The sequence below is a fragment of the Danio rerio genome, chromosome 12, assembly GCF_049306965.1.
Source record: "Danio rerio strain Tuebingen ecotype United States chromosome 12, GRCz12tu, whole genome shotgun sequence".
In the NCBI taxonomy this organism is placed as follows: domain Eukaryota; kingdom Metazoa; phylum Chordata; class Actinopteri; order Cypriniformes; family Danionidae; genus Danio; species Danio rerio.
Genome location: NC_133187.1, coordinates 17,927,613 through 17,952,671, shown reverse-complemented (window position 1 = coordinate 17,952,671; position 25,059 = coordinate 17,927,613). Strand labels below are relative to the sequence as shown.

General features: G+C 34.4%; 1 protein-coding gene across 2 annotated transcripts in view; it reads left to right on the top strand.

The window, feature by feature from the left end:
- Positions 1–25,059, top strand: part of hectd2 (HECT domain containing 2) — a 50,308-nt gene that overhangs the window by 17,898 nt on the left and 7,351 nt on the right. For both annotated transcript variants that reach the window (XM_686363.9, XM_009306551.4), the window contains exons 11-18: positions 1,075–1,171; positions 1,546–1,653; positions 3,369–3,501; positions 5,352–5,440; positions 8,330–8,488; positions 13,510–13,584; positions 13,746–13,833; positions 15,303–15,409. In XM_686363.9, the coding sequence (XP_691455.5) occupies positions 1,075–1,171; positions 1,546–1,653; positions 3,369–3,501; positions 5,352–5,440; positions 8,330–8,488; positions 13,510–13,584; positions 13,746–13,833; positions 15,303–15,409 (856 nt within the window). The remainder of the gene's footprint in view (positions 1–1,074; positions 1,172–1,545; positions 1,654–3,368; positions 3,502–5,351; positions 5,441–8,329; positions 8,489–13,509; positions 13,585–13,745; positions 13,834–15,302; positions 15,410–25,059) is intronic.

Below are 25,059 nucleotides of genomic sequence, written 5' to 3'. Positions count from 1 at the left end.
GTTGAATTAAAAAGTGCATGTTTACAGCTATGATAAGCTATGTTTTGCTTGTATTGACACACTTAAAATTTGTGGCTAAGAATTAATCATTTGTTTTTGGTGGGGTCAGAGATACATTTGGTAAATCCTTCATTTTGAGCCCTGAAAAGTCATGTGAAATAAAAAAATGAATTAACAACACATTTGCTCATGTACGCTGAGCAAGCTCATACACAACACACACAAAAAGTGAAATGAACGAGGAGGCTTGTGGACATAACACAAAATCCAAATCAAGTATATTTAGCATGCCAAATTCAAATTAATGCATATAAAATATATTTTCCCAACAAAAAAGGGTGGCTAGTGAAAATGGTGAGTGGCTTGTAATATTGGAAATCTACTAGCCACAGAGGCTGGTGATCAAAAAAGTTAATGTCAAGCCCTGAATAGAACTGTTATAGCATTGGCAATAAGATGGAATTTATTTAGCTAAAAACCATTTGTGAAGGATGATGTGACACTGAAGACTAGACTAATTGCTGTTGAAAATCCAGCTTTGCCTGTAAATCAATAAATAAATATGTTTAAATGCATTCAACAAGAAAAAGGAAGTTTAAATTTGTAATTTCATTTTGACCATATCAATGTTCAACGCAGCCTGGCTGAGTATAAGAGATTCTTTTGTAAAATATTATAAAAACTTAACTATAATAATATTATAAAAATAACACCCTAATAATAATAATAACAACAACAATAATATTTAATAATAGTAATAATAATAATAATAATAATGAAAATAGAAATATAAAAGCACTTTGTTATGTACTATGTAAAAGGAACCCCATAGTCTTATTCTACCTTTTGCCTTTTAAGATGACCTTGCTACGAGATTGTTGCGAGAAATGTTCTGAAAAACAAGATATTGCATAAATTATACATATAATTATTATTATTATTATTATTATTATTATTATTATTATCGTCATTATTATTTATCAACTGATTAATCATCAGACTGATATATCATATTGGACTCGATCTTGTGTACTTTTTCCACACATATTTATTTCTTATCTTCTATTTTCTCAGGTTCACGTTCTGTCAGTTCCCCTTCATCCTGTCCACAGTGGTGAAGAAAGCCATCATCCAGAGAGATTCAGAGCAGCAGATGATCAGCATGGCCAGGGTGAGAACACACATGCTCTCTCACTATTGCCAAAACTGTCTTAAGATGTAGAAGAAACTAGTCTCTATTTGGGTGAATATGTCTTCTAGGCTCAGAGAATTTTCTGATAACAATCCTAGCATGGGTGGGGCAGCATAATCGGCCATTCCTATGGCTCTTTCCCAAACATATGTGTCCAGACTGTAGGATAAACAGATACGTGGCTAGAGAATCATATCATCATACACCGCAGATAGACAGACTTCATTTGTCTAAGAATATGTGTTGCTTGGAAATAGGGCATTAAGTTAGATTTGTGGCCATGTTCTTTAAGAGCTTGTTTTTTTCAGGCCAATATTGACTGATAAATGTATTGGTTTTCGTGTCTATTGCAGCAAACCCTGGTGGACAAGGTCTCTCGCAGGCAGAGGGTGGATATGAGCCTGCTATTTCTCAACATTAAAGTTAGGCGTCTGCAGCTGGTCAGTGACTCACTGGATGAGGTAATAAAACTGCTCAATCCAGATCTGTAAACGTTGACTTGCATCTGTTCCTGGAGATGTTACCAGGAGCTCCTTTGAACCACTGAAAACTGTTGAGCCCTCTAGAATGGTGATTTTTAGATTTTAATTAAAATTTGCATTTTTAGATGGTTTATATTTTTCTTAAATTGAGAAATGATTATTTAAAAAAAATAGATACATTGGGCTCTATTTTAACGTTCTAGTTAAAAAGTCTAAAGTGAATGGCGCAAAAGCATTATGGATGTGTCTGAATTCACTTTTGCTATTTTAAGAATGGCAAAATGCGCTTTGCACCCTGCCACATGGTCTAACAGGGTTGTGCTTATTCTCTTAATGAGTTCTGGGTGTGTTTTGAGCATAACATCACTAAGTAAGACTCAGTTGTGTCACACCATGGCATATTTGTTATTTACATGGTGGACTTTGTTAGTGGAAAAACTGAACGCTTCACTAGAGAGAAAACAGCTAAACAGATCATCTGCAGCACAAGAATGAAAAAACTAGCATCCTCCATTCGACCTCTTTGCTTTCTCTTTATTTTACTTTAACTCTGTACTTTACTCCTTTACTTTTGTGGATAAGGAAACGGTGTTGTATGCACTCCACTAAAGACATCCATTAGCCTACATGTTTAATTTTGTTTGTCATCTGTTAAAAGCTATTTCTAAATTAAGTTCTAATTTCCAGCAAACTAAAAAATGAACAATAATAACGAAGTGTGCTCAAAAAACCATAAAGTTATATCCAAACTCACATCCTATTCAAATGCCCCATATGGTGGTGCATACATCTTTAAAACCCGACAGGTGGACAAATCTAAAAGGGTTTTTATTAAATCAAATTAAATTTAAATATGCATATAATAAATAGTACTGCTAATAATAATGCCATTATACAAATGCAAATTGTCATGAAAAACTGAAAAAAAGTCCCTCTTCATGAAGAAGACATGGAGGCAGTGGTATTTATATTTATGTAGAAAATTATATTTTTTGCAACAATTTAATTATTTTTATATGTAAAGATATTTGTGTATTAAGCAATGCGTAAGCATTTTGGCGCATAACTAACGCGCTCTGTGCTAGACCAGGTTTTAGATGGTCAATGGAGCAGTCTATTTCGGTTTTTCAAAATAGCAACGCGCCATTTGCTTTTTTAACAACGTGGCGCAAAATGTGAAAATTACGGTTGTGCTTGTCTGAAAATAGCAACAAATCTTGCCAAACATGTCTTGCGCCATATTGCACCGGGTGTATGATAGGGCCCATAGTCATTGCACCAATCACATATTAATTAAGGAACTATTGTCTGACTACATGATGGTGCGCTTTATTAACCTCTCATGCAAGTGAAGGAAGTTAATAGAAAAAGTACCTTCCATCATGCAGATGCATGGCTCTTCATAGTAATGAGTTACACATTAAAAAATTCAAATCATGAATTGGTCAAACTTTAGGAAAAAATCTAGATTTTTATTTATTTGCCTTATCGCCCAGCCCTACTAGAATGATGGACGTTTGTATGAGCTGCATTGCTCTGTATAAAGTAGCTATAAAAATCTACATTTTGTTTTCCTAGTCTGAGGGGCTTTTCAGCCAAAAGCGTGTACATCATGTTCTGGAAAGTTCTAAGTCTGGCTAAGACTTAATTTGGAAAAATGGCCCCTCCATAAACGTGTTCCTTTTTTTTAATAGCTTTCAAGAAAGCGAGCAGACCTGAAGAAAAAACTGAAAGTGACGTTTGTTGGAGAAGCAGGATTGGACATGGGTGGACTCACGAAAGAGTGGTTTCTTCTCCTGATTCGACAGATTTTTCACACAGACTACGGTAAGACAGTCAGCACTAGTATTAAGACATTATGCAGCTGTTATATACTGCAAAAAAAGTATAATTATGTTTGCTTTTATTTCCCTATAAAATATGTAAGCATATAACAAAGATAATTCATTTATTGAGGTGAAAAGTTTAATATCAACTTATAACTTTTTTACATATACAATGGTTCATGTGTGCAAATTTCATCACCGGAAAAGTGTACATATCCTCACCACCAGCCTGAACTGTTCCATGATTTCATGTTGTTGACACCAAACTGACCCTACATCAGAGTGTCACAGCAAAAATCGAGACTCATTAGACAAGGCAACATTTTTCCAATCTTCTATTGTCCAATTTTGGTGAGCCTGTGAGAATTGTAGCCTTAGTTTCCCGTTCTTCGCTGACAGGAGTGGCGCTCGGTGTGGTCTTCTGCTGCTGTAGCCCATCCGTCTCAAGGTTGAACGTGTGCGTTCAGACATGCTCTTCTGCATACCTCGGTTGTAACGAGTTGTTATTTGAGTTACTGTTGCCTTTCTATCAGCTCGCACTAGTCTAGACCTCTGGCATTAACAAGGCATTTGTGCCTACAGAACTGCCGCTCACTGGATATTTGAACTGGAGCAGATCATTTTGACCATGTCCACACATGCCTAAATGCATTGAGTTGCTGCTATGTGATTGGCTGATTAGAAATTTGCGTCAACAAGCAGAGTGTGATGCAGCTGGGATGAGCTGTATTATTCAAGTATTAAGTCATGATGCTCCACTAGAAAAAAGTGGCTTGCCTTTTCCAGGTTGGAGTAAAGTCCTTACTTCAGGGGTTTTGTTCACGAGTGAGAGAAGGATGGAACATGAGATTGACAGGCGGATCGGTGCAATAGCAGCAGTAATGCGTTTGATGTACCGGTCCGTCTTGGTAAAGGAGCTGAGCCAAATGCAAAGCTCTTGAGTTACCGGTAAATCTACATTCCTACTCTTACCTATGAGCTTTGGGTCATAATCGAAAGGACATAATCTCGGATACAAGCAGCTAAAATGAGTTTTCTTCGCAGGGTGGCAGGGCGCACCCTTATAGATAGGGTTAGGAGTTCTTTCACTAAAAGGAGCATGTAGTAGAGCCGCTAGAGATCGATAGAAGCCAGATGAGGTGGCTCTGGCATCTGTTTGGGATGCCTCCTGGAAGCCTGCCTTGGAAGGTCTTCCAAACATTTTCCATCGGGAGGAGGGCTCAGGGAAGACCCAGGACACGCTGAAGGGACTATGTCTCTTGGCTGGTCTAGGAATGCCTATGGTTTCCTCTGAGGAGCTGGAGAAGGTGTCTGGGAAGAGGGAAGTCTGGAGGAGTTCCCTCCTGAGACTGCTGGCCCTGCAACCTGGCCTTGGATAAGCAAAATAAAAATATTGTTAAGGTTTTAAAAGAAAATATTAAAACTATTTTTAAATGAAAATGATTTTTTTGTTTGTTAAATATTAAAACTCAAATGATTATTTTGTGTGCAGTTATTTAATTTTTTTCTTGAATTTTCTCTCTTATTTCATACCAACACAGCAGCTGCCGATTTGTAATAGTATTGATTAAAATGGAGGATTTCAGTTTTAACTGTACTAAGATATTTTTGCTGTGTTCATCATCTTGTCAAGTAGAGTTTTTGAACACTTTGATGAATTATAATATAAAAAACATAAAATGTGTATTGTATTACATTATGATGCCTGATGTTCTGAAAAGTCTTTCAGAAGGTGTGCTAGAGGCAGACATACAAAGATGACCATCGACATGATTATTGTGATATATTGCACAGCCCTAGTTGATACACAATTTTAATTGTCATTTTCTGTGTCTTTGTGTCAATTTGCAGGCATGTTCACGTATGTGAAGGAGTCTCAGTGTTATTGGTTCAGCAGCTGGAAATGTGACAACTACTCTGAATTCCGATTGGTTGGAGCCGTATCCTTTCATTTTCCTGCAGTTTATACAGTATAGGTGGTCACATGTGGGCGTGACGAACTTAAAATAGCACGTAAATATAGAGTCAGCTCTCACTTGGCACACACATCTGAAGTTCATTCGCATCCTTCTGTTTTCTGGTGGGAAATGTGTTTTCTGCCACCAATCTGTGCTGAGAAAATGGAACATCTGCTATATTTATGCCATGCGATTTCTAAATGTCAAGTACATAGGGTTAGAATGCAATGTGTTGCTAAAGAAAGATTCTGAGATATAGGTATGGTTGTGAAAGGGTTTTGTAAATAATGTGGTATGTGAATGGGCACGTGTCGAGATCTGGTCTTCATGGTACGTGTGGGGAAAGACACGGTGGAAGTCAAAGCCTGCCATGTCCTGTTGTTACCCCTGTGGCTAGGGCTTCTTGATACATGTGGCTGCCAGTTCAGCGCACAGCCTCTAAACTCTCTCTCTTTCACTCCTGCCGCACAGAACTGCTGTGTCACATCAGTGAAAAATGATGAAATAAAGATTCTTTTGTTTTGTCTTGTTAAGAACAGCCAGGGCTCGGTTTGTGTTGTCTCATTGCTGCAGTCCTCATGGAAACTGTCCCATCTGTCTGCTCTCTCCCCTCTCTCTCTCTCTTTCTCTCTTGAGCTGAGGACTTTTTTTCCATCGCCCTCGCTACACATATGGAAAGCACATGGAGCTGAGTTGTCAGCTACAGCTGAAAGCACTTATGTGCATGGCTCTTCACCTTTTCATTTAAATGTATTGTACACCTGTTGTGGGTTCTTTCATGCATCCTACTGTGCTGGTGTAGTTGTTGTTAGTGAATATTTGAAGATCAACTGCTATTAGCAAATATTAAAGATGTATGATTTCTGTGCCTCTAGTGGCACCAAACTGAATTTTCCAAGCCTATCAGTCACTACTGTACAATAGTAAGTAACTTCAATATATCATTTAAAGTTGTCTTTTATTGAATCAAAAATTATTTCAAGACTTGGGAAGATTCAGAGATTTTAATGTTTTTGCAGCAAGGGAACAATACAGAAGAAACACAAGAGGTTCCATTCTGGTTGCTCAAAGGGCAGTCCTTTGAGGCCAGTTTATATACAGACATACAAACAGATGATGATGCGTTGTCTTTAATCATTTGTCTAAACAGTTTGTTTGGTAAAATCCTATTGATCATATAATCAAATCATTGTCAGCACACTATTCCTGCAACTGGCACATTCCCACCTTTCAACCGATTGAAACTACAGTTAAGAATGTGATTATATCAAGAAGCACATACATTTATAACATTAACATTGAGTTTCTTTAAAAGTAAACATATATAAAAAGAATATAAATGGAACATACGGAAATGAATAAAATTAATTTATCTAACAAAAGTAACCTTGAATACTTAAGGTGTCACATGATCTATATATTTTTTTTAGTTTACCAGTTTGGTTTATATTATTTTACATATTATGTTTTTAATTAAATATAATTTACGTAATTATATAATATATAATTACAGTTGAAGTCAGAATTATTAGCCCCCCTTTGAATTGTTTTTTCTTTTTTAAATATTTCCCAAAAATGTTTTACAAGGAAACTGTCACAGTATGTCTGATAATATTTTTGCTTCTGGAGAAAGTCTTATTTGTTTTATTCTGGCTAGAATGAAAGCAGTTTTTAAAATTTTCAAAAACATTTTAAGGTCAATTAATCATTATTAACCCCTTTAAGCTTTTTTTTTTTTTGTTCAATATTCTACAGAACAAACCATCGTTATACAATAACTTGCCTAACTATCCTAACTTGCCAAGTTAACCTAATTAACATAGTTAAGACTTTAAATGTCACTAAGCTGTTTAGAAGTTTTTTGAAAAATATCTAGTAAAATATTTTTTACTGTCATCATGGCAAAGATAAAATAAATCAGTTATTAGAAATGAATTATTAAAACTATTATGTTTAGAAATGTGTTCTTCTCTCAGTTAAACAGAAATTGGGGAAAAACAGGGGGGCTAATAATTCAGGGGGTTTAATAGTTCTGACTTCAACTGTATAAATAATTTATATAATTGAATAATATATAATTATATATAATGAATCCAGTGACAATTATTTTATTAGTATTATTATTATTATTATTATTATTATTATTATTATTATTATTATTATTATTATATTTTTATTTTTTATTATCATTATTATTAGTAATAATAGTTTTAGTAGTAGTAGTAGTAAAATCCGATTGAATTGTATTTTGATTGTTGATATAATGAAGAAACATTATTATACTAATAATATAATTAATAATTTAATATAATAATTCATAATATTAATATAATATTCATAATCTGCTTAAAGTGCAATTTAGAGTCTTCACTAAATTATGTAGGTTAACAATAGAATTTAGATTGATTCGGCAAGTCACAGGACAACAGTAATATGCTCTGTAGCCAGTCAAAATAAAAAATAAAACAATTCTTAAGGAGGCTAATAATAATATTATTTTTTCAAATTTTTATTATCCCAGCCAAAATCACTTATGAAATAATTGGAAAGGAATCAATAGTTCAGGACAGCTAATAATTTTGCTCTCAACTGTATACTGTATATAATACATATAATACACATTTATTTATTTAGGCATATTTGATTTGTTCTCGTAAAAAAGGCAGTGCAGTGGTTATGATGAAAACTCACTTAATCTTGCTGTAAATCTTTAGACATGATGTCATGGTATTGCCATCATGCAGACCTGCTGACTGTTAAATCATATTGTCAAGAAGCTTCCTTTATTTTCAGATGTAGTTCAACCGAAGATTAGAGGTGTAGGTCAGGTCTGTGAATCTCTAGCTGTACACACTTAACCCTCTCTGTCAGCTTATGGGATTGGCTGTGTACAACAGCATCACACTGGACATCCGCTTTCCCCCATGTGTCTACAAGAAGCTGCTGACCCCGCCCATTGTGCCGTGTGACCTCGACACCCCCGTTGGCATGGCGACCCTCACCCTGGACGACCTCCAGCAGATTATGCCTGTATGTATACACAAGCTGTGACACATGCACCACATGGAATAATATTCAATTCAACCAAATCTTAATGAAGAAACACGTTTTATTTTCAAAGCCATTAACTGTCACTGTCACTTATATAAATAAAATAAATGAATAAAATAATGATATTACTGGGGGACGACTAGGTGACGCAGTGGGTAGCACGTTCACCTCACAACAATGAGGCATTGGAGTTTGCATGTTCTCCTCGTTGGTTTCCCCCACAAGTTCAGAGACATGTGGTACAGGTAAATTGGGTATGCTAAAATATACCGTAGTGTATGAGTGTGTGTGAAAGAGTGTGTATGGATGTTTCCCAGAGAAGGGTTGCGGCTGGAGGGGCATCCTCTGTGTAAAACATATGCTGGATAAGTTGGCGGTTCATTCCGCTGTGGGGACCCCAGATTAATAAAGGGACTTAGCCGAAAAGAAAATGAATGAATGAATATAATATAACTCAAAATTCCATAAACTTCCAAATCCCAGTGATTTTGAGGTCCATTGCAACGTGATGTAGGTGTGGTTTTCTCTGCCCACGGAATTGATTGACAGACGCCATGTTTCTATAATTAGATGTACACACGTCCACACAACTTTTTTTTTTTGCAAATAAATTGTAATAAAGACAGTAAAATCGCTAAATAATTCTTAACCGATATAATCACCACGGCCAAATGGTGTCATTAAGTGCTAATATGTGTGTGTTTTGCAAACAGTATTTGTGTGAGACTCATCATTTCAGAAAGGCTTGAATAAACTCCACCATAAATACATGAAATAAAATTGGTATTATTGACTAATGAGCTGTTTTTCAGGTTCATCCAAGTCTGTCTCTGTGCTGTTTATTTGATGTAACGCATGATGAGAAGCAGACATGTAGGATTAGTTGACGTGGGAAAGCAACATCTTTGGATTTATAGACACAGGCTACAGTTTACTCAAACATAAAAATTGGCAAATTCTGAAGGCTATGATAAATTATGTAATTGGTATTTTGAGCTGAAACTTTACAGACACATTCTGGAGACACCAAAGGCTTATCTTAAATCTTGTAAAAGAGGTAAAATAGGTGCCTTTTAAAGAAAACTTAATTTTCAGTTGGTTTTCAATATCGCAGTTTTGTTTTCCTCCACTAGTTGTGCAGACATTGCACAATTTGGCCTAAATGACTAAATACTCACACATTTTTCCAAAAGGACAAATTTAAGCACTTTTCAAGCATTTTCCAAATGCATTTTCAACTTTTTTTAATGCCCTTAAATGTGTGGCAAATTACATATTTACATACAAATACTGACATATAACTGACATTATATGGGATGTTATTTTAAGGAAAATGCATGATGGCATGTTTGCCCTAATTTCAACATTTAATTACTGTCATTTATTTTCCTAAATTTGTTTCCATCTTGAATATGTCATTTTTAGTATTAAAAGTATATTAATTTTTATTTTAAAGGGCACAGATTTATTTAAAAAAGTAAAAAGAAAATTTTTAAATTTATTGCATTTTATTTAAATAGATAATTATTATTAGTGGCTCAATGGTAAGCACTGGTTCGAGTCCTGGCTCAGAGTCCAGTACAGCTGGAAGGGCATGGGCTGTGTAAAAATATATGCAGGATAAGTTGGCGGTTCATTCTGCTGCGGCAACCCCTTATGAATAAAGGGACTAAACCGAAGGAAAATGAATGAGTGAATGAATGGGTGTTTCCCAGTACTGGGTTACAGCTGGAAGGGCATCCGCTGTGTAAAACATATGCTAGATAAGTTGGTGGTTCATTCTACTGTGGCAACCCCTAAAAAATAAAGGCACAAAGGTGAAGAAAAAAAAATGAATAAATGAATGCGTTAATTATTATTGCCTATTTAGTATGACAAATTATTATGAAAGTAACACAATTACATTTTCAAGTAGTTTCAAGCACTTTATCCAAAATCTAAATATTCTTTTCAAACCTACCTTGAAAGCAGGTTTAAATTCAAGCTTTTTAAGGATTTCCAACACCTGTAAACCATGTTATATACACTTCATATGAATTATAATATACACTGTATACTCAACACACAGCACATGGCATAATCTACAACTTATCAAATCATGAAGAACACATGCTTGTCAATTATGAGAACCACCAGCTGTCACATTATTATTATATATAATAATAATCTCGACAGCATGTACTATTTAAGATGTGTTGCTCATTATATGCTGAAACTGAGCTCATTCGGCCATATATAAACAGTGTCGGTGGCTGGCAGAATAGCACTGAGTCACTGGATTCAGAAATAGCTCTTGCATTATCGGTTACACTTGCAGGCCAGCTTAGGCTCACACACTCCTGATGTCTAGTCGGCTGGATGTGTTTAATAAGCCTCAGATGGTGCATTGTTCTGATGACAGCAGTGTGGTGTTCTGTTGGCTTTCAGCTCTGCTGATAAAGTCATGCCTGTCTTGTGAATCTCTCGGCAGCCTTTGAAGTATCAAAGCTTTTCTTTTGAACTCTTTAACTCTTAAAATGCTAGTTTCACTTGTTTTGTTTCAAATATAACAAAATATCAAGAAAAAATGCTTCATTGCTGTTATTTATTGCTGTTAATGATAAAACCATCTATAAAAACTAACTCAATAAATAAACAAACTTGTAAAGTATTGGCAGTTCATTACTCGGTTGTTGTACTATAATTTACATGACCTACCCAAAAACCCAGAAAAAAAATATCAATAAAAGTCCTTTTATTTAACTAATTCAGGAGTCGCCAACCTTTTTGAAACTGAGAGCTACTTTTTGGGTACCGATAAATTTGAAGGGTTTCCCACATTGTTTCCCACATTATTTCCCACATTTCCCACATTCTAACTAGTTTCTCAAATAACAAATCTGCTCAATTTACTTTTAATTATATATTATTATTAATAATAATTAATGATTTTCATTATTGTAAAGACACTGATTATGGTAATGATTTCTCACAATTGTTGTCAACAATGATTTAACAAGGTAGGAAACAGAAATATCAATATGCAACACTGTATTTCTATAAATCTCTGCAAGTATTTACATTTTTAAATGATTATTTTTACAATATTTTCACTAGCCACTAACAATTTTTATCAAAGCATGCACTATGATGTACCATGTTTGTACAGATTATCAATTGTGAAACATAAAACAACTTTCAGATTTTACTGAAATTATCACCAAACAGCATTTTAACATAGCCGACACTCTTCTAACCATTGTAGTTGCCTCGAGTTGGACATAAGAGTGAGTGGAGATTACATCCTTTCTCGTCTTTAAGCACAGTTTTGCTTTCCTGTTTGAAAATGCCTTGTTTTTCTAATAAAAAAAATGTGTAGCTCTAAATGAGGCTTCAGTTGCTTTTTAAATAAAAAGAACTCTTCCCCCTGCTCACTGTGAAATTGATATGTTTTTTTTTTTTCAGCCATATTTTCAAATCACCCTTTACTGCACCCACAACCATTGCTGTGGAAACTAGCTAGCTAATATGTTTTATTTGTTATATAAATATTATACATATATATACAGTATTGTTATTTTCAAACTTACACTAATGCAAGTGTTATTTAAAAAAAAATAGCTACAAAAAGTATTAGATGCAGCTTACTGGTAGGCCACATTTAGAACAGGCCATCATGTTAGTGACCCCATGAACTAATTTAATTGAATTCTGCTCCAATCAAGGTTTAAGGAAATTCCACAACAACAACTTTCAATCACCAGTAGTTTGTGTAAAAAATACATTCATATGACTGACTATTTTGTGCACTAAAAACAAAACAAAATATCAAACCACCGTCTGAATGGGGGAAAAGTCTGGTATTGGTGTTAAAAAAAATCCAGATTTCAATATTTCATTACAATCACAAATGTTTTTTCAGTATTAAATCAGTATATTATGATTTATTAAGAACAATATGACACTGAAACCTTCTCATTCAGATTATTACATAACAAAAAAGAAATTACATTTTTAAATATATTCAAATTTAAATGTATATTAAATTTAAGTAATATTCCATGATATTGCTGTTTTTCAGTGTAGAATACTTCTTAAATAAATCGTAGAGACTTGATGTTTTAATCAGTAGTGGTGTTCACTTATTTACCCAACAAAATTCAAACATGTCTTTAAAAACACTGTAAAAACTCTTTTGTATGATTTTTTTTGAGTCTTTATACAGTAAATGAATAGTTCCCACCAAAATAGAACTTTACTCAACGTTCACTTATTACAAAAACCCTTTAATTATATATATATATTTTTTTGTTTAACACATAAGAACGTAACAATTGACTTCCATAGCATTTATTTGTCCTCCTATGCAAGTTGGTTAAAGGCTTCTAACATTCTTCAAAAAAAAAAAAGGAAAAAACAAACTCATGAATGTTTAAAAGCACTTGAGGATGAGTAAATAGTGAGTACATTTTCATGTATAGATGAACTATCCCTTTAAGATTTAGCCAGCGCTTCTGATAACGTGTCCAGCAGAGGGCGCCCAATATCAGCTCTTTTACAGCAACTCTTGGCATAAAGCAAACTAATATGTATGCCGAAATGTAACATACAATAGCTTGATTGTATTTTGAAAAACAAGTTAAGCTGTGCTTTCATATTGATTTTCCTTCACTCTCCAGTTATTGCAAAGTCAGATTTAAATGAGCCAGATGTTCTGTTTTAACAGTCTCTGGCTTCCTCCAAACTTACATAACTGCCTACAGGCAATGTTTGCTTCTTTGCTTCCTTCAAACTTTTTTTCCGAAGGTAATGTGGACGTGGAGCCTCTAAAGCTACTCTGTTATAAAGCTATTTTCTGTTTATCAAGGAATAGAAACATGTCATCTGCTTGTGTTTTATTAGCCAAACACCATTTAATTGAAACAATGTTAGAAGTTTTGCATTGCACTTTTTATTATTTGTTCTGAAAAGTGTCTTTTGAACTGAAATGCTTGAAACCGATTCTTCTGCATGCATTTCAGGATCTTGCTCATGGCCTTGGGGAACTGCTCAGCTATGAAGGAAATGTTGAAGAGGACTTCTATACCACCTTTCAGGTGATTGCCCTCTAAACTTGGCCTGCACAATCAGGATGTTTGCGCTCTTTTCCGTCAGTCCATCATATCTCACAGATAAGCCAGTTTGTCTGATTGAATGAGACAATAAAGTGTGCAAATAATATATAGGTCATTTCTGTGCAACTTCTTTTTTTCTCTAGGTTTTTCAAGAAGAACTTGGAGTGGTCAAGGCCTATAATCTAAAACCAGGAGGGGACAAGATCCCTGTAACCAATCTAAACAGAAAAGGTTTGCAAAAAGTTCTAAAGTAGTCTCTCTTTTGTAGTTATGTGCATGACTGCATCATTGGGTCCCACTTTTTATTGGTGGCCCTACCTAATAAGTACTTACACTGAAATAGATAAATTGTAACAATGCACTTGTTGTGTAAATGCGTGTTTTTACATTGTACTTACAGTTAAAGTCAGAGTTAATAATTATTTTACTTTTTAAATATTTCCCAAATGATGTTTAGCAGAGCAAGAAAATGTTCACAGTATGTCTGATAATATTGTTTTCTTCTTCAAAAAGTATTATTTGTTTTATTTTGGCTAGAATAAAAGCAATTTTTTAAAAAGCATTTTAAGGTAAAAAAATATTAGCCCCTTTAAACATTTTTTTTATAGTCTACAGAACAAACCATCGATATACAATAACTGGCCTAATTACCCTAACCTGCCTAGTTAAGCCTTTAAATATCACTTTAAGCTGTATAGAAGTGTCTTGAAAGTATCTAATAAAATATTATTTACTGTCTTCATGGCAAAGATAAAATAAATCAGTTAGAAATGAGTTAATAAAACTATTATGTTTAGAAATGTGTTGAAAATAAATCTTCTCTCCATTAAACAGAAATCGGGGAAAAAATAAAAAAAGGGGGCTAATAATTCTGATTTCAAATGTAGATTACTTACAAGTATCTGCGTGTATTGCATCTGTAATTACTTATAAAATAACACCATTGACAATTCCTTACACCTTAAACCTACCCATACCACCAAACCTGTCCCTAGTCCAAATATCTAAAACTTCTTCAATCAAGAAGCATTTTCTTGACAAACAAAACCTATTGTCTTATTTTAAGAAATAATATTAAAATTAAATGAGTCTTTCCTTAAAACTTGCAAAATAATCAAAAATTGTGGTAAACAAAATATTATGTCAAATCAAACCTCGTCAGATTTTTTGGATTGTTTTAACCCTTTAACTACCTCACCAAAAAAAAACAAAAAAAACATGTTTGGATTGCATTTCTTAAATCCTAATGTCGCTAGTTAACAGACTCAATGCATTTGTTTTCAACACATCCCATAATATCTAAAATATCAGCCTTAAATGGTTGATATGTCAGTTTATGGTAAAAGTATTAGAATTAATACATTTACTATGGAAATTCTGAAAATATGAAGTGTAAGACCAATTTATAAAAAAAATATATATATTCAAAATAAAACATTTTTGAACACTAAGTCACCTTTTTTTTAAGTATGCCATTAAATATTTCTCATAAGTCACTAAATATTTTTTACTTGTACAGAAAATGCTTATTGATGTATGATTTTTTTTTTAGATATTTGGATTAAAAACAAGACAATTGTATTTACATTGCATTTATTTTGTGATGCAAGTACTTTGAAGTTAGGTCAGCTAATATAAAGTGTGAGCCATCACGGTCTTATTTCCGCTACTAACAGATCGATCTGTTTGTCCTCGCACAGAATATGTCCAGCTCTACATTGATTTCCTGCTGAATAAGTCCATCTACAGGCAGTTTGCTGCTTTCTATCATGGTTTTCACAGCGTTTGTGCTTCAAATGCCCTAATGGTGAGTTTGTTGAAGAGTTTTTTTTTTAATGCATAGTAGGAAAATAAAGAATTGTGTAGGGGATGCTCTGTGAGTAGAAGCCAGGAATTAGCTTGACATTTAACTGCAGCTAGTCATTTTTAACTGCTTGCTCTGTCGTGAGGCACCGCAAACTCTGGAATATTCTACAAGTGGCTCTTAGACAGAGAGAGTTTCAGGGGTAGGAGTGTATGTGTGTGACTGTGTGAAGGCTGCATCTGTGTATGAGCCGTCCCTTCCCCCTCTTTTGGAAGGGTGCCCTGTAACTGGGCCTGCTTTGTTTGTTCAATCTCCATACCGTATCCAGGCTCTTCAGCTACTGGCTGAAGGAGACCTCAGCATTCAAGGTCATATAGAATGAATACATAGAGACCACCAGAAAATGTACAAGTCTCTTACCCTGCTTAGCATGTCAATCGGAACGCGAACAAAGACGCAATTTCTTGGAGACTGAACAGCTCATGAATGTCACTTAATATGTTTTCTTCCATTTGCTTAAGCCAAAGCAATGCTGACTCATTGCCTAGTTTATGAGAACTTTTTTTTGCGTGTGTTATATTTTATTAATGACTGTTACACCTATAATAGCAATGATTACACAAAATAATATTATACAGCAATGAAACTAATTCTTTAAGTATATTTTTAATAATAATTATAGATAAAATATTATAATTATATTGTTCATAATAATATTAATAACTTTCATTATTGGTTTATATAGATATTGTTATATTTTTAATACTGCATTTTACAGACTAATTTAATAATTATATTTTAATCAGGGTGTCCGCGGGGTCTTAAAAAGTATTAAAAGTTGATAAATCAATGTAGAGAAATTTAAGGGCCTTAAAAAGTATTAATACGTCTTAAATGCTGTTTTGCAAGGTACTAAATGTTATATAATTTTTGATCATGCAATGTATTATTGAATGCTAAAGTTTGCCTGAATTAAATCAGCAAATATCAGGTCAGGATGCTCTGTAGTTTATGAAATCAATGAAATCCTGCTAGATTTGACACCATGCTGCTTTGTTTACTGCAGTAAGCAAGGCCACACCATTATTTCTGCAGCTCCATAGGCGCCAACCTGCTGAATTAGCAAGATTTAATAGATTTGTATCCAGTATATAAATAATGTTTTAGTTTTGGATTAATTCTTACATTAATATTTAGTAAATATACTGTAAGTTAAAATCTCACCAGTGTTTCCGTTTAAAACATAAAGTAATTATAAGGTCTTAAAATGTATGGAAAGAGTCTTAAAAAAGGTCTTAAAAGGTATTGAATTTCATTCTCTGATTCCTGTGAATAAACTCTGTTAATAAACTATTATATATTGTATATAATAAACTATTATGTAAAAAACAATGTAATAAAAATATAATTTTAATTTATAACAGTAATTATAATGAATGAAGAATAGTTACTATTTATTAATTAATTCATTCATTAGTGACTGTTACAACTTTAATAATAGAAATGATTACACAATACAATATGATGCAGCAATTAAACAGAAATCCTATAAATAAAATATTAAATAATAATTGTAAATAAATTATTATAATTATATTTTTAATAAAAAATTTTAAAAACATATTTAAAACAAACACGTTTTTGGAACTTAAATGTACGTTCGGTGTGATCGGCCCCTTATGCCGAGGTTAGACTGCATGATTTTCAAAGTAGTCGTGTCACAGATTTTTTCACGCTGCATGACTATCTGGGCTAGTGTTTTGTCACTACTTTGTTTACACTGCAAGATAGATCGGAGACAGGGGCTTTTGCACCGCATGACTTTACAATAGGAAGAATCACAGGCAACTTTGTCCAAACTCACAACCAAAAACACGTAGTATATCTTTTTTTACTAACCACAGAACAAGAAATAAGCCTTTAATGGGGTCAATATCAACTCTACACTGTGCTCCTGCCAAATTTACACTATTTTTTCCTCCATTTCTTGGGTCCAAATAAACTGAAAATGAGTGATTTTAAGTTCTCCCTCAAACTTCCGCTGGCATGCAGGTACCCACAATAGTGAATGCTGCTCTCACATTGGCTGTAGGTGTTTGCTAATGTTATTTTCAATCAGAACACATTTCACATGGGTTGATTTGAATCGCCGACAGCTCCAGATATAGTCTTTGATAGTTCACACTGTGTGATGTGTGAAAACCTGTCGGTGAGTCAAAATCGGGGCTAAAATCATGCAGTCTGAACTCGGCATTAGTTTCTATTTCTGGTGTCACCAAAGCAGAATGAATCACCAACTACTGCTGCATATGTTTTACGCAGCAGATGTCACCCAGCTGCAATGCAGCACTGGGAAACACCCATACACGTTTATACGCCCTCATACGATACGGCCAATTTTCTTTACCCAATTCGCTTATAGTGCATGTCTTTGGACTGTGCGGGAAACTGGAGCACTCAAAGGAAACCCACACGATCATGGGAAAAACCTGCAAACTCCACAGTTTTTTGCAAAAAAATGCCAACTGGTCCAGCTGGGACTCGAACCAGTGACCTTCTTGCTGTGAAGCGACAGTGCTAAACACTGACCCACTGTGCCGCCCTAGTTACTATTTAATAATGTATTACTAGGCCTGTCACAATATTTATCTTTTTTGTACAATATATATCAACAAAATTTATTGAGATAAACAATATTATTTTTATTTTAAGACCAATATAATACCATCATAATACAAGCACACTCTTCCAAAGAACACATTATATTTTATTCTTTGTAATATTTCATTTAATTATAGTCATTTTAACTATTTAATATTATGTGTTGGAATCAGAGTGTCCTAAACAAATAATTAATAATAATAATAATAATAATAATAATCAATGTTAGCAAAAATGTCTGTGGTAAAAAGAACTAGAAAAAGTAACGGATCTATTTTCAGTCATCAGGCTTTCACATAAAAATATACTATCGTAATTTTTAGTAAATATTGTAGTGTTTTAACCATACTGACACTGACAGCTCCAATAGAGATAGAGAGGCTGCACAATCAGCTGAAATGTGGTTAGAAATGTTTGTATGTATAGACGATATATATTGCATCATCAAAAATGATTGAGGACATGTCCACGTATAGTGCGATAAGTCTATATATTGATTATTGTGACAGGCCTATGAATTACATTTATTTCTTTATTTATTTTGTTAAATTGATCATTAAAACAATTACGGATTAAAATGTTTTATTATTAGTAATAAATCATAATGATATGCTCATAAGTTAATATTAGACCCAAACATACAATTAGGTGCCCAAATTGAATATCCTTTGAATGTGCACATTGTGTGAAAGAATACACAGAATAAATTAAAGAAACAATATACATCATTTCAGACCTTTTCTGAAATCTTTGCATTTTTAAATATCTTTATTTGTTTGTTGTAATTGTAATTTTTTTATCTTTGGACTTTTTTTATAATGTCTGATGGCACTCTAATGTTGCTGTGCTGATTTTCGCATGTATTTTTGTCTCTGCAGATCAAGTTTTGTTATTGTGTTTTGCCGTTATGCATGTTGGCACGTAGTCGACATTCCCTGCATTTTGCTGCAGGGTAATAGTTCTTCATTAAAATCATTGTGTGTTAATCACACATCGAGAGAGTGTTTCAAACTGTGCTGGAATAGTATGTTCACCAAACCACATTTACTAAATACATATTTTCTTTCACACTGCAAAACTTTGTTTTTTAAAAACTGTTGTGACTTAAATTGTTTAGGATAATGTGCTGTTTCTGTTTTTCACTGTTCACCAGGGTAAAATCACAAATTGCATGTATGTTTATGTTGGCGATGGTTCCACCTCGATTTTGACTTCCCAATATGGTGTTTACTCAGACTGCTCTTTAATCAAGAGATGTACATAGAAAAAAAATCAGGGATAGTTATTTCATCAGACCATTTTTAGGAATGTTCAGCCTGTGAGTCATTGGTTTGTGTCCGAGTTCACTGAACTGCACAATCACCAGTTGCTCTGCTCTTTTTTTTCCCTCGAGATGCTGCGCACTGCCAAAGATGTATTCATTTGTCTTATGTCTAGTCAAAATATCTACAAATTCTTAAAACAAGAAACATTTTTTAGACAAGTAAAAGATACTGTCTTGTTTGAGTTTTACCTTAAAATAAGCTAAATAAATGGCTAATGGTTAAGAGAAAGAGTAATCTTCTTTTTTGACGTAAGATTATTTACCCCATTGTGAGATTATTTTGCAAATTTTTTTTTTTTTCACAATGATGCCTTTTGTACATTGTCTTATTAGCTTTTGGAAAAGCCTTTGTCATTTCCAGCCAAAAACCCCCAAAACTTGCTTGTTGAATAAAAGTAACTTTTATTCACAGTTTGCCAGGGGTATGAATAATTTCAGGCTTGACTGTACAGTATATGTACAGTTTTGTATCTGCATATTTCTGTATGTTCAGTTGTTTTTGTTCAAATGGCTATTACGATACCCATATAAAAAGGAATGAAATATCTACCAAGTGATCTTTGTCCATTTTAAACCATAACTGGAGATTTAGGTCATTTTCCTAGTGGAAAAAACAAGTGAGGCCTATTTCACAGTCAGTAGCCGCGTTTCCACTATCGCGCCTAAAGCGAGTGAGCCAAGGCCAGTTGCGTTTCCACTGTCACTTCCGGGGCCTAATCGGGCCACATCTGGGCTTTCTTGTGCCAGCGTACCTTGGGCCGAAGAGGGCCAGCTGGGGCTTCGGAGTGGAGTGAAAAGAGAGGCGTACATGAGTACATGCGCCAAACAAATAAATAAATAAATAAATAAGGGAAAGAAAACATCTAGCCTTATGGGGTCTTTTTATGTATGATCATTATGTTTCCCTTTTAAATGTACAGTAAGGCTGTTCCATGAAATAATAAAGTAGTTTTAATTTATAGTGACATTCTTTGCTGCGTCCTCCTTGATGTTTCAATAACGCATAATAATCTTTACACCATATTAAAAACACAGCAGACAGTAAAGGTTTTCTAGAGTTTTTGTTAAATTTAAAAGTTGTATTTGTGCACGTTCAAATGCCTGTATGTGTGTGTGAGACCGAGAAAAAGATCGCTCCCTTTACAGCTCTGATGATGCCGCCCGGGGCTTTTTTAAAATTTATTTTGGAGATAATACACAACATGAATACAACACAAAGACATAAAACTTAACAAATTACGTGCCCACTTTCGTAATCTTTAAACAATATAGTGTCATATCTTGTTAAAATAGTCTTAGCTAACCAGTGCTGCGCAGGGCCACTTTAAACGCATTGGGGAAAAGTCCAAACACAAAATGTGTTTTGTGTCCTTAAAATTTTTTTTAATGTTTTTATATGACGTGGTCAAATTTATAAATGAAACTTTAAATGTAGAGCTTTAGTTAATATATGCAAATATGGCTATATTTTATTAGGCTACTTGCTCTTATGTGCTGGAACACTTAACACGACGTCTATCAAAATAAGGATGTTATAAAATACACTTCATACCGAGTTATAATGGATAATTTCTGTGGCTTTATATTATGGATGGTGCACTCACTGTGCTGGGTCCCTCCGTTAGTGGAGAGAGCACTCGATGCACAATGCCAACAGTCGGTCGGTGAGTAAACATATGTAATGAATGGAAATACACAGGTCTGTGCTTATAGACATATAATGTACTGCTGTAAAGTAACAAGTTTCGGTTGTCTTCATTTTAATGGTTTCATTTCGTGATGATTCCATGGTGTGTTTTATCTGTCTGATTTCCGCTGAAGTGGGTGCGTTGTGTGACGTTTGATTCTGGGGACGTTCTTGGGGCGGTGTTTGCGTGACACGCTGCGAGCTACTAGCCCGACAGTGGAAACGTGACATGATTTTGGCCTCATTACTCAACCTCCTGGGCGATTGGCCCGGCCCGGCCCAATAAAAGCCCTGGCTTGCACTGGCCCCATAGTGGAAATGTGGCTAGTGTTACTACTTTATTTTTTCTTGTCTATGGGGATTAGAAAAATCTGTCCAGTGATTCCTGTCCAATCGAATTGCACATAGAAGTAAAGAGGTAAATCACATCATAATGGACTACCTCAAGACTTGGGTAATTTATAATTGCAGCAAACTGTTTAGAAGCATTAAAACTGTCCAAATAGATGTCCAAAATCTTTACACGCATTGGCCCAGAGAGTGTTTAGATGCATGTCACTGATGAGAAGATGACAGATGTTTACTGTATGAAGACCGAAATGATCTTAAACACCCAGCAGGTACAAGACGTCAACATCAGATAGAAGTTGTACCGCTTCAAAGTCGTTGAGACGTTGCATTTTGTTTGGAAACGAAAAATCTGATTGAAATCAGACCTTAATGTCAGACCGACTTCAATGTCCAACGTCCATTCTTAAATCAACCAAATATCAACGTCTAATGATGTTGCAGCTTGACATTGTGTGGACATTACCAATATGGCGCCTATCAGATGTTGGATTTTGGCTGCCATACCTGAGATATAATTGTCAGTATTTGACGTCAGTATGATGTTGGTTTAAGATGTTGGCTCAACGTTGGTTTTTGGTCACTATCCATCACAACCTGAAAATCAACCAAGTATCAAAATCATTTGATGTTGTTATTGGTGATCAAAATAAGATTGTCCTTAGCAACTGTCTAGACATTGACTTTTGGTAATCTGACATCACAACCTAAATCTAACCTAATATTAACGCTTTATGACGTTGTGTGCTTGCTGGACAATAACTAAATGCACTACAGAATGTTACATTTACACACACATGCACAAATTACATGTAAATGCATCAGCTTTTAACAGTGTAATACTCACTACTCATGAGTACTTTTGAAAGGTCTACTTTTACTCTGATACTTTTACTCTACCTGCACTACATTTCTAGGCAAGTAATAGTACTTTTACTTAAGGACTTTTACTTTTGCTTTTTCAGTACTCTTTCTCACCACTGGGCATGAGATTATATTAGTGTTGACAATCTCTGAAAATATATTGAAACTTACAGCAAAAGGTGGACATTCCAAATATTCAACTGCATAAAAACAATATGGGGCAGCATGGTGGCGCGGTGGGTAGCACGATCGCCTCACAGTAAGTCGCTAGTTCCAGCCCCCGCTGGATCATTTCTGTGTGGTGTTTGCCTGTTCTCCCTGTGTTTGCATGAGTTTCCTCCAGGTGCTCCGGTTTCCCTCACAGTCCAAAGAAGCCCATTATAGATGAGTTGAATAAACTAAATTGGCTGTAGTGTATGTGTGTGAATGCGAGAGTGTATGGGTGTTTCCCAGTGTTGGGTTGCGGCTGGAAGGGCATCCGCTGCGTAAAAACATATGCTGGTTAGTTGATGGTTCATTCCGCTGTGCCAACCCCTGATGAATAAAGGGACCAAGTCGAAAAGAAAATGAATAAATGAAAAAAATGCATTAATACTAAATGTTTAAACTAACTTATTATGAGGAAATTGGCATGAACCTAAACTAATAAATGTTGTAAAAGTATTCTCTATTCTATTGGGAAAGTTGACCAATGTCAATGTGTTACCCTAACATTTTTTTTTTTTCTGTGAAAGTTTATTTTTTTACTTTTTGTTATTAGTATTTTTCTTTTTTATTATGCTGTGGTATGAGCTGTACATGTGTCCAGTTGTTAACAAACAGCAATGAAATGTTGTTACAATGTGAAGAGATAATCATGATTTCAGACCTCCTCTGGCCTGATTTTGCTGGCCATGACCAACTTTAGACCCTCCCTTTCTTTAATGATTATGCAACAGCTGACTGAGTCCTGGCCTGTTTATGTAAGAGCCTCTGTAACGGTTATATCTGACTCTGGTCCTGGTGTAGTGTGTGGCGGGGAGGGCTAGAGGTGGGGGAAGGACATGACTGATCGGTACTTTGTGCCGTTGCTGCCGAATCAGGAGCTTAAAGATCTATCTTTATCTTTCTCTCTCTGTGTTTCATAGTGTCTGTCTATTTCTCAACACATTGCACAGATCAGCCTGTGTACACGCAGGGTGTGTCAAGAATTGTATTTTGATAAGATAGATTTTTGAAAGTGTCATGCACATGAAGACATTTTACATTAATATTACTTTATTTTGCTGTGTATTATCTGCACCAATGGGAAAATACAGCATTTATGACTATCTATATTTATTACTACTGATAGCATATATATATATATATATATATATATATATATATATATATATATATATATATATATATATATATATATATATATATAGTTGAATTCAGAATTATTAACCCCCGTTTTTTTCCCCAAATTGTGTTTAACGGAGAAAAAAAAAATTCAACACATTTTTAAACATAATAGTGTTATAACTCATCCGTAATAACTGATTTATTTTATCTTTGTCTTGATGACAGTACATAATATTTTACTAGATATTTTCAAGACAGCTTAAAGTGACATTTAAAGGCTTAACTAGGTTAATTAGGTTAACTAGACAGGTTAGGGTAATTAGGCAAGTTATTGTATAACACTGGCTTGTTCTGTAGACTATCAGGAAAAAATATAGCTTAAAGGGGCTGATAATTTTTTCCTTAAAATTAAAAACTTTTTTTATTAATTTTTTTTTTTTATTTTAGCCAAAAAACAAATAAGGCTTTCTCCAGAAGAAAAAAATATTATCATATTGTGAAAATTTCCTTGCTTCGTCAAACGAGAGAAAAAAAGTCAAGGAGGCTAATGAAACCATGAAATGAAACCATAAAATGAAACCATATTCATGCCGACTGACCCAGATCAGCAAAGAACATAAAAGATTCAGCAAAGAGAGACCATTCGGCTTCACCGCTGTCTTAACAGGGCATTAACAGTCAGAAGAATTTTGTTTTAAATAAAGAAAAAGTAAATAAATAGCAGGGGCGATTGGGTGCAAAATAAAACCCAGCGGGCATCAGACTGAAAAAATAGTCCAGTGCAGATTTCTAGGCTCATGATCTGGGTCTACCTGTTAATGATAGCCTGAAACAGGGGTTCTCAATGTCAACATTAAAAGGTCCAAATCTGAATTTTTTTATTAAGGTCAAAGGTATAAAACAATTGATATTACATAACTTGTTTTTAATAAACATCCATAAGATGCAGCACGGTGGCGCAGTGGGTAGCACAATGGCCTAACAGCAAGAAGGTTACTGATTCGAGCTGGCTAAGGGCAAAATAAACACAAACTTATCTGTTCATTCAACTTTCAACTGTCTATTCTCTTCATCAATTCTTTCCAGTGAGGCCGACATCTTCTTCCATTAAAATTATTGCTTTGCTGCAGTGTGTTAAAGCAGGCGTGCGCGCATGATTATCCACCATGATCATGATTAGGCCCGGCCCTAACCAATTTGGAGCCCTAGGCAAGATTTCAGGTGAATTCCAGTAAATTCCACTGCTAGTGTAGATATACTCATAAGACACTTAGCTTTGTCTTGGACATTCTTTCATTTTAATAAAGCAAGTGTACATTCAAAATAGCAACTCTGGGACACCTTGAAAAAATACGCTGCGATTATGCATTGTAAAACCTGTGTAAGTTTTGCAACTGGACAAAAAAAAAAATTAAAACAATATGATGATGATCTTATTTT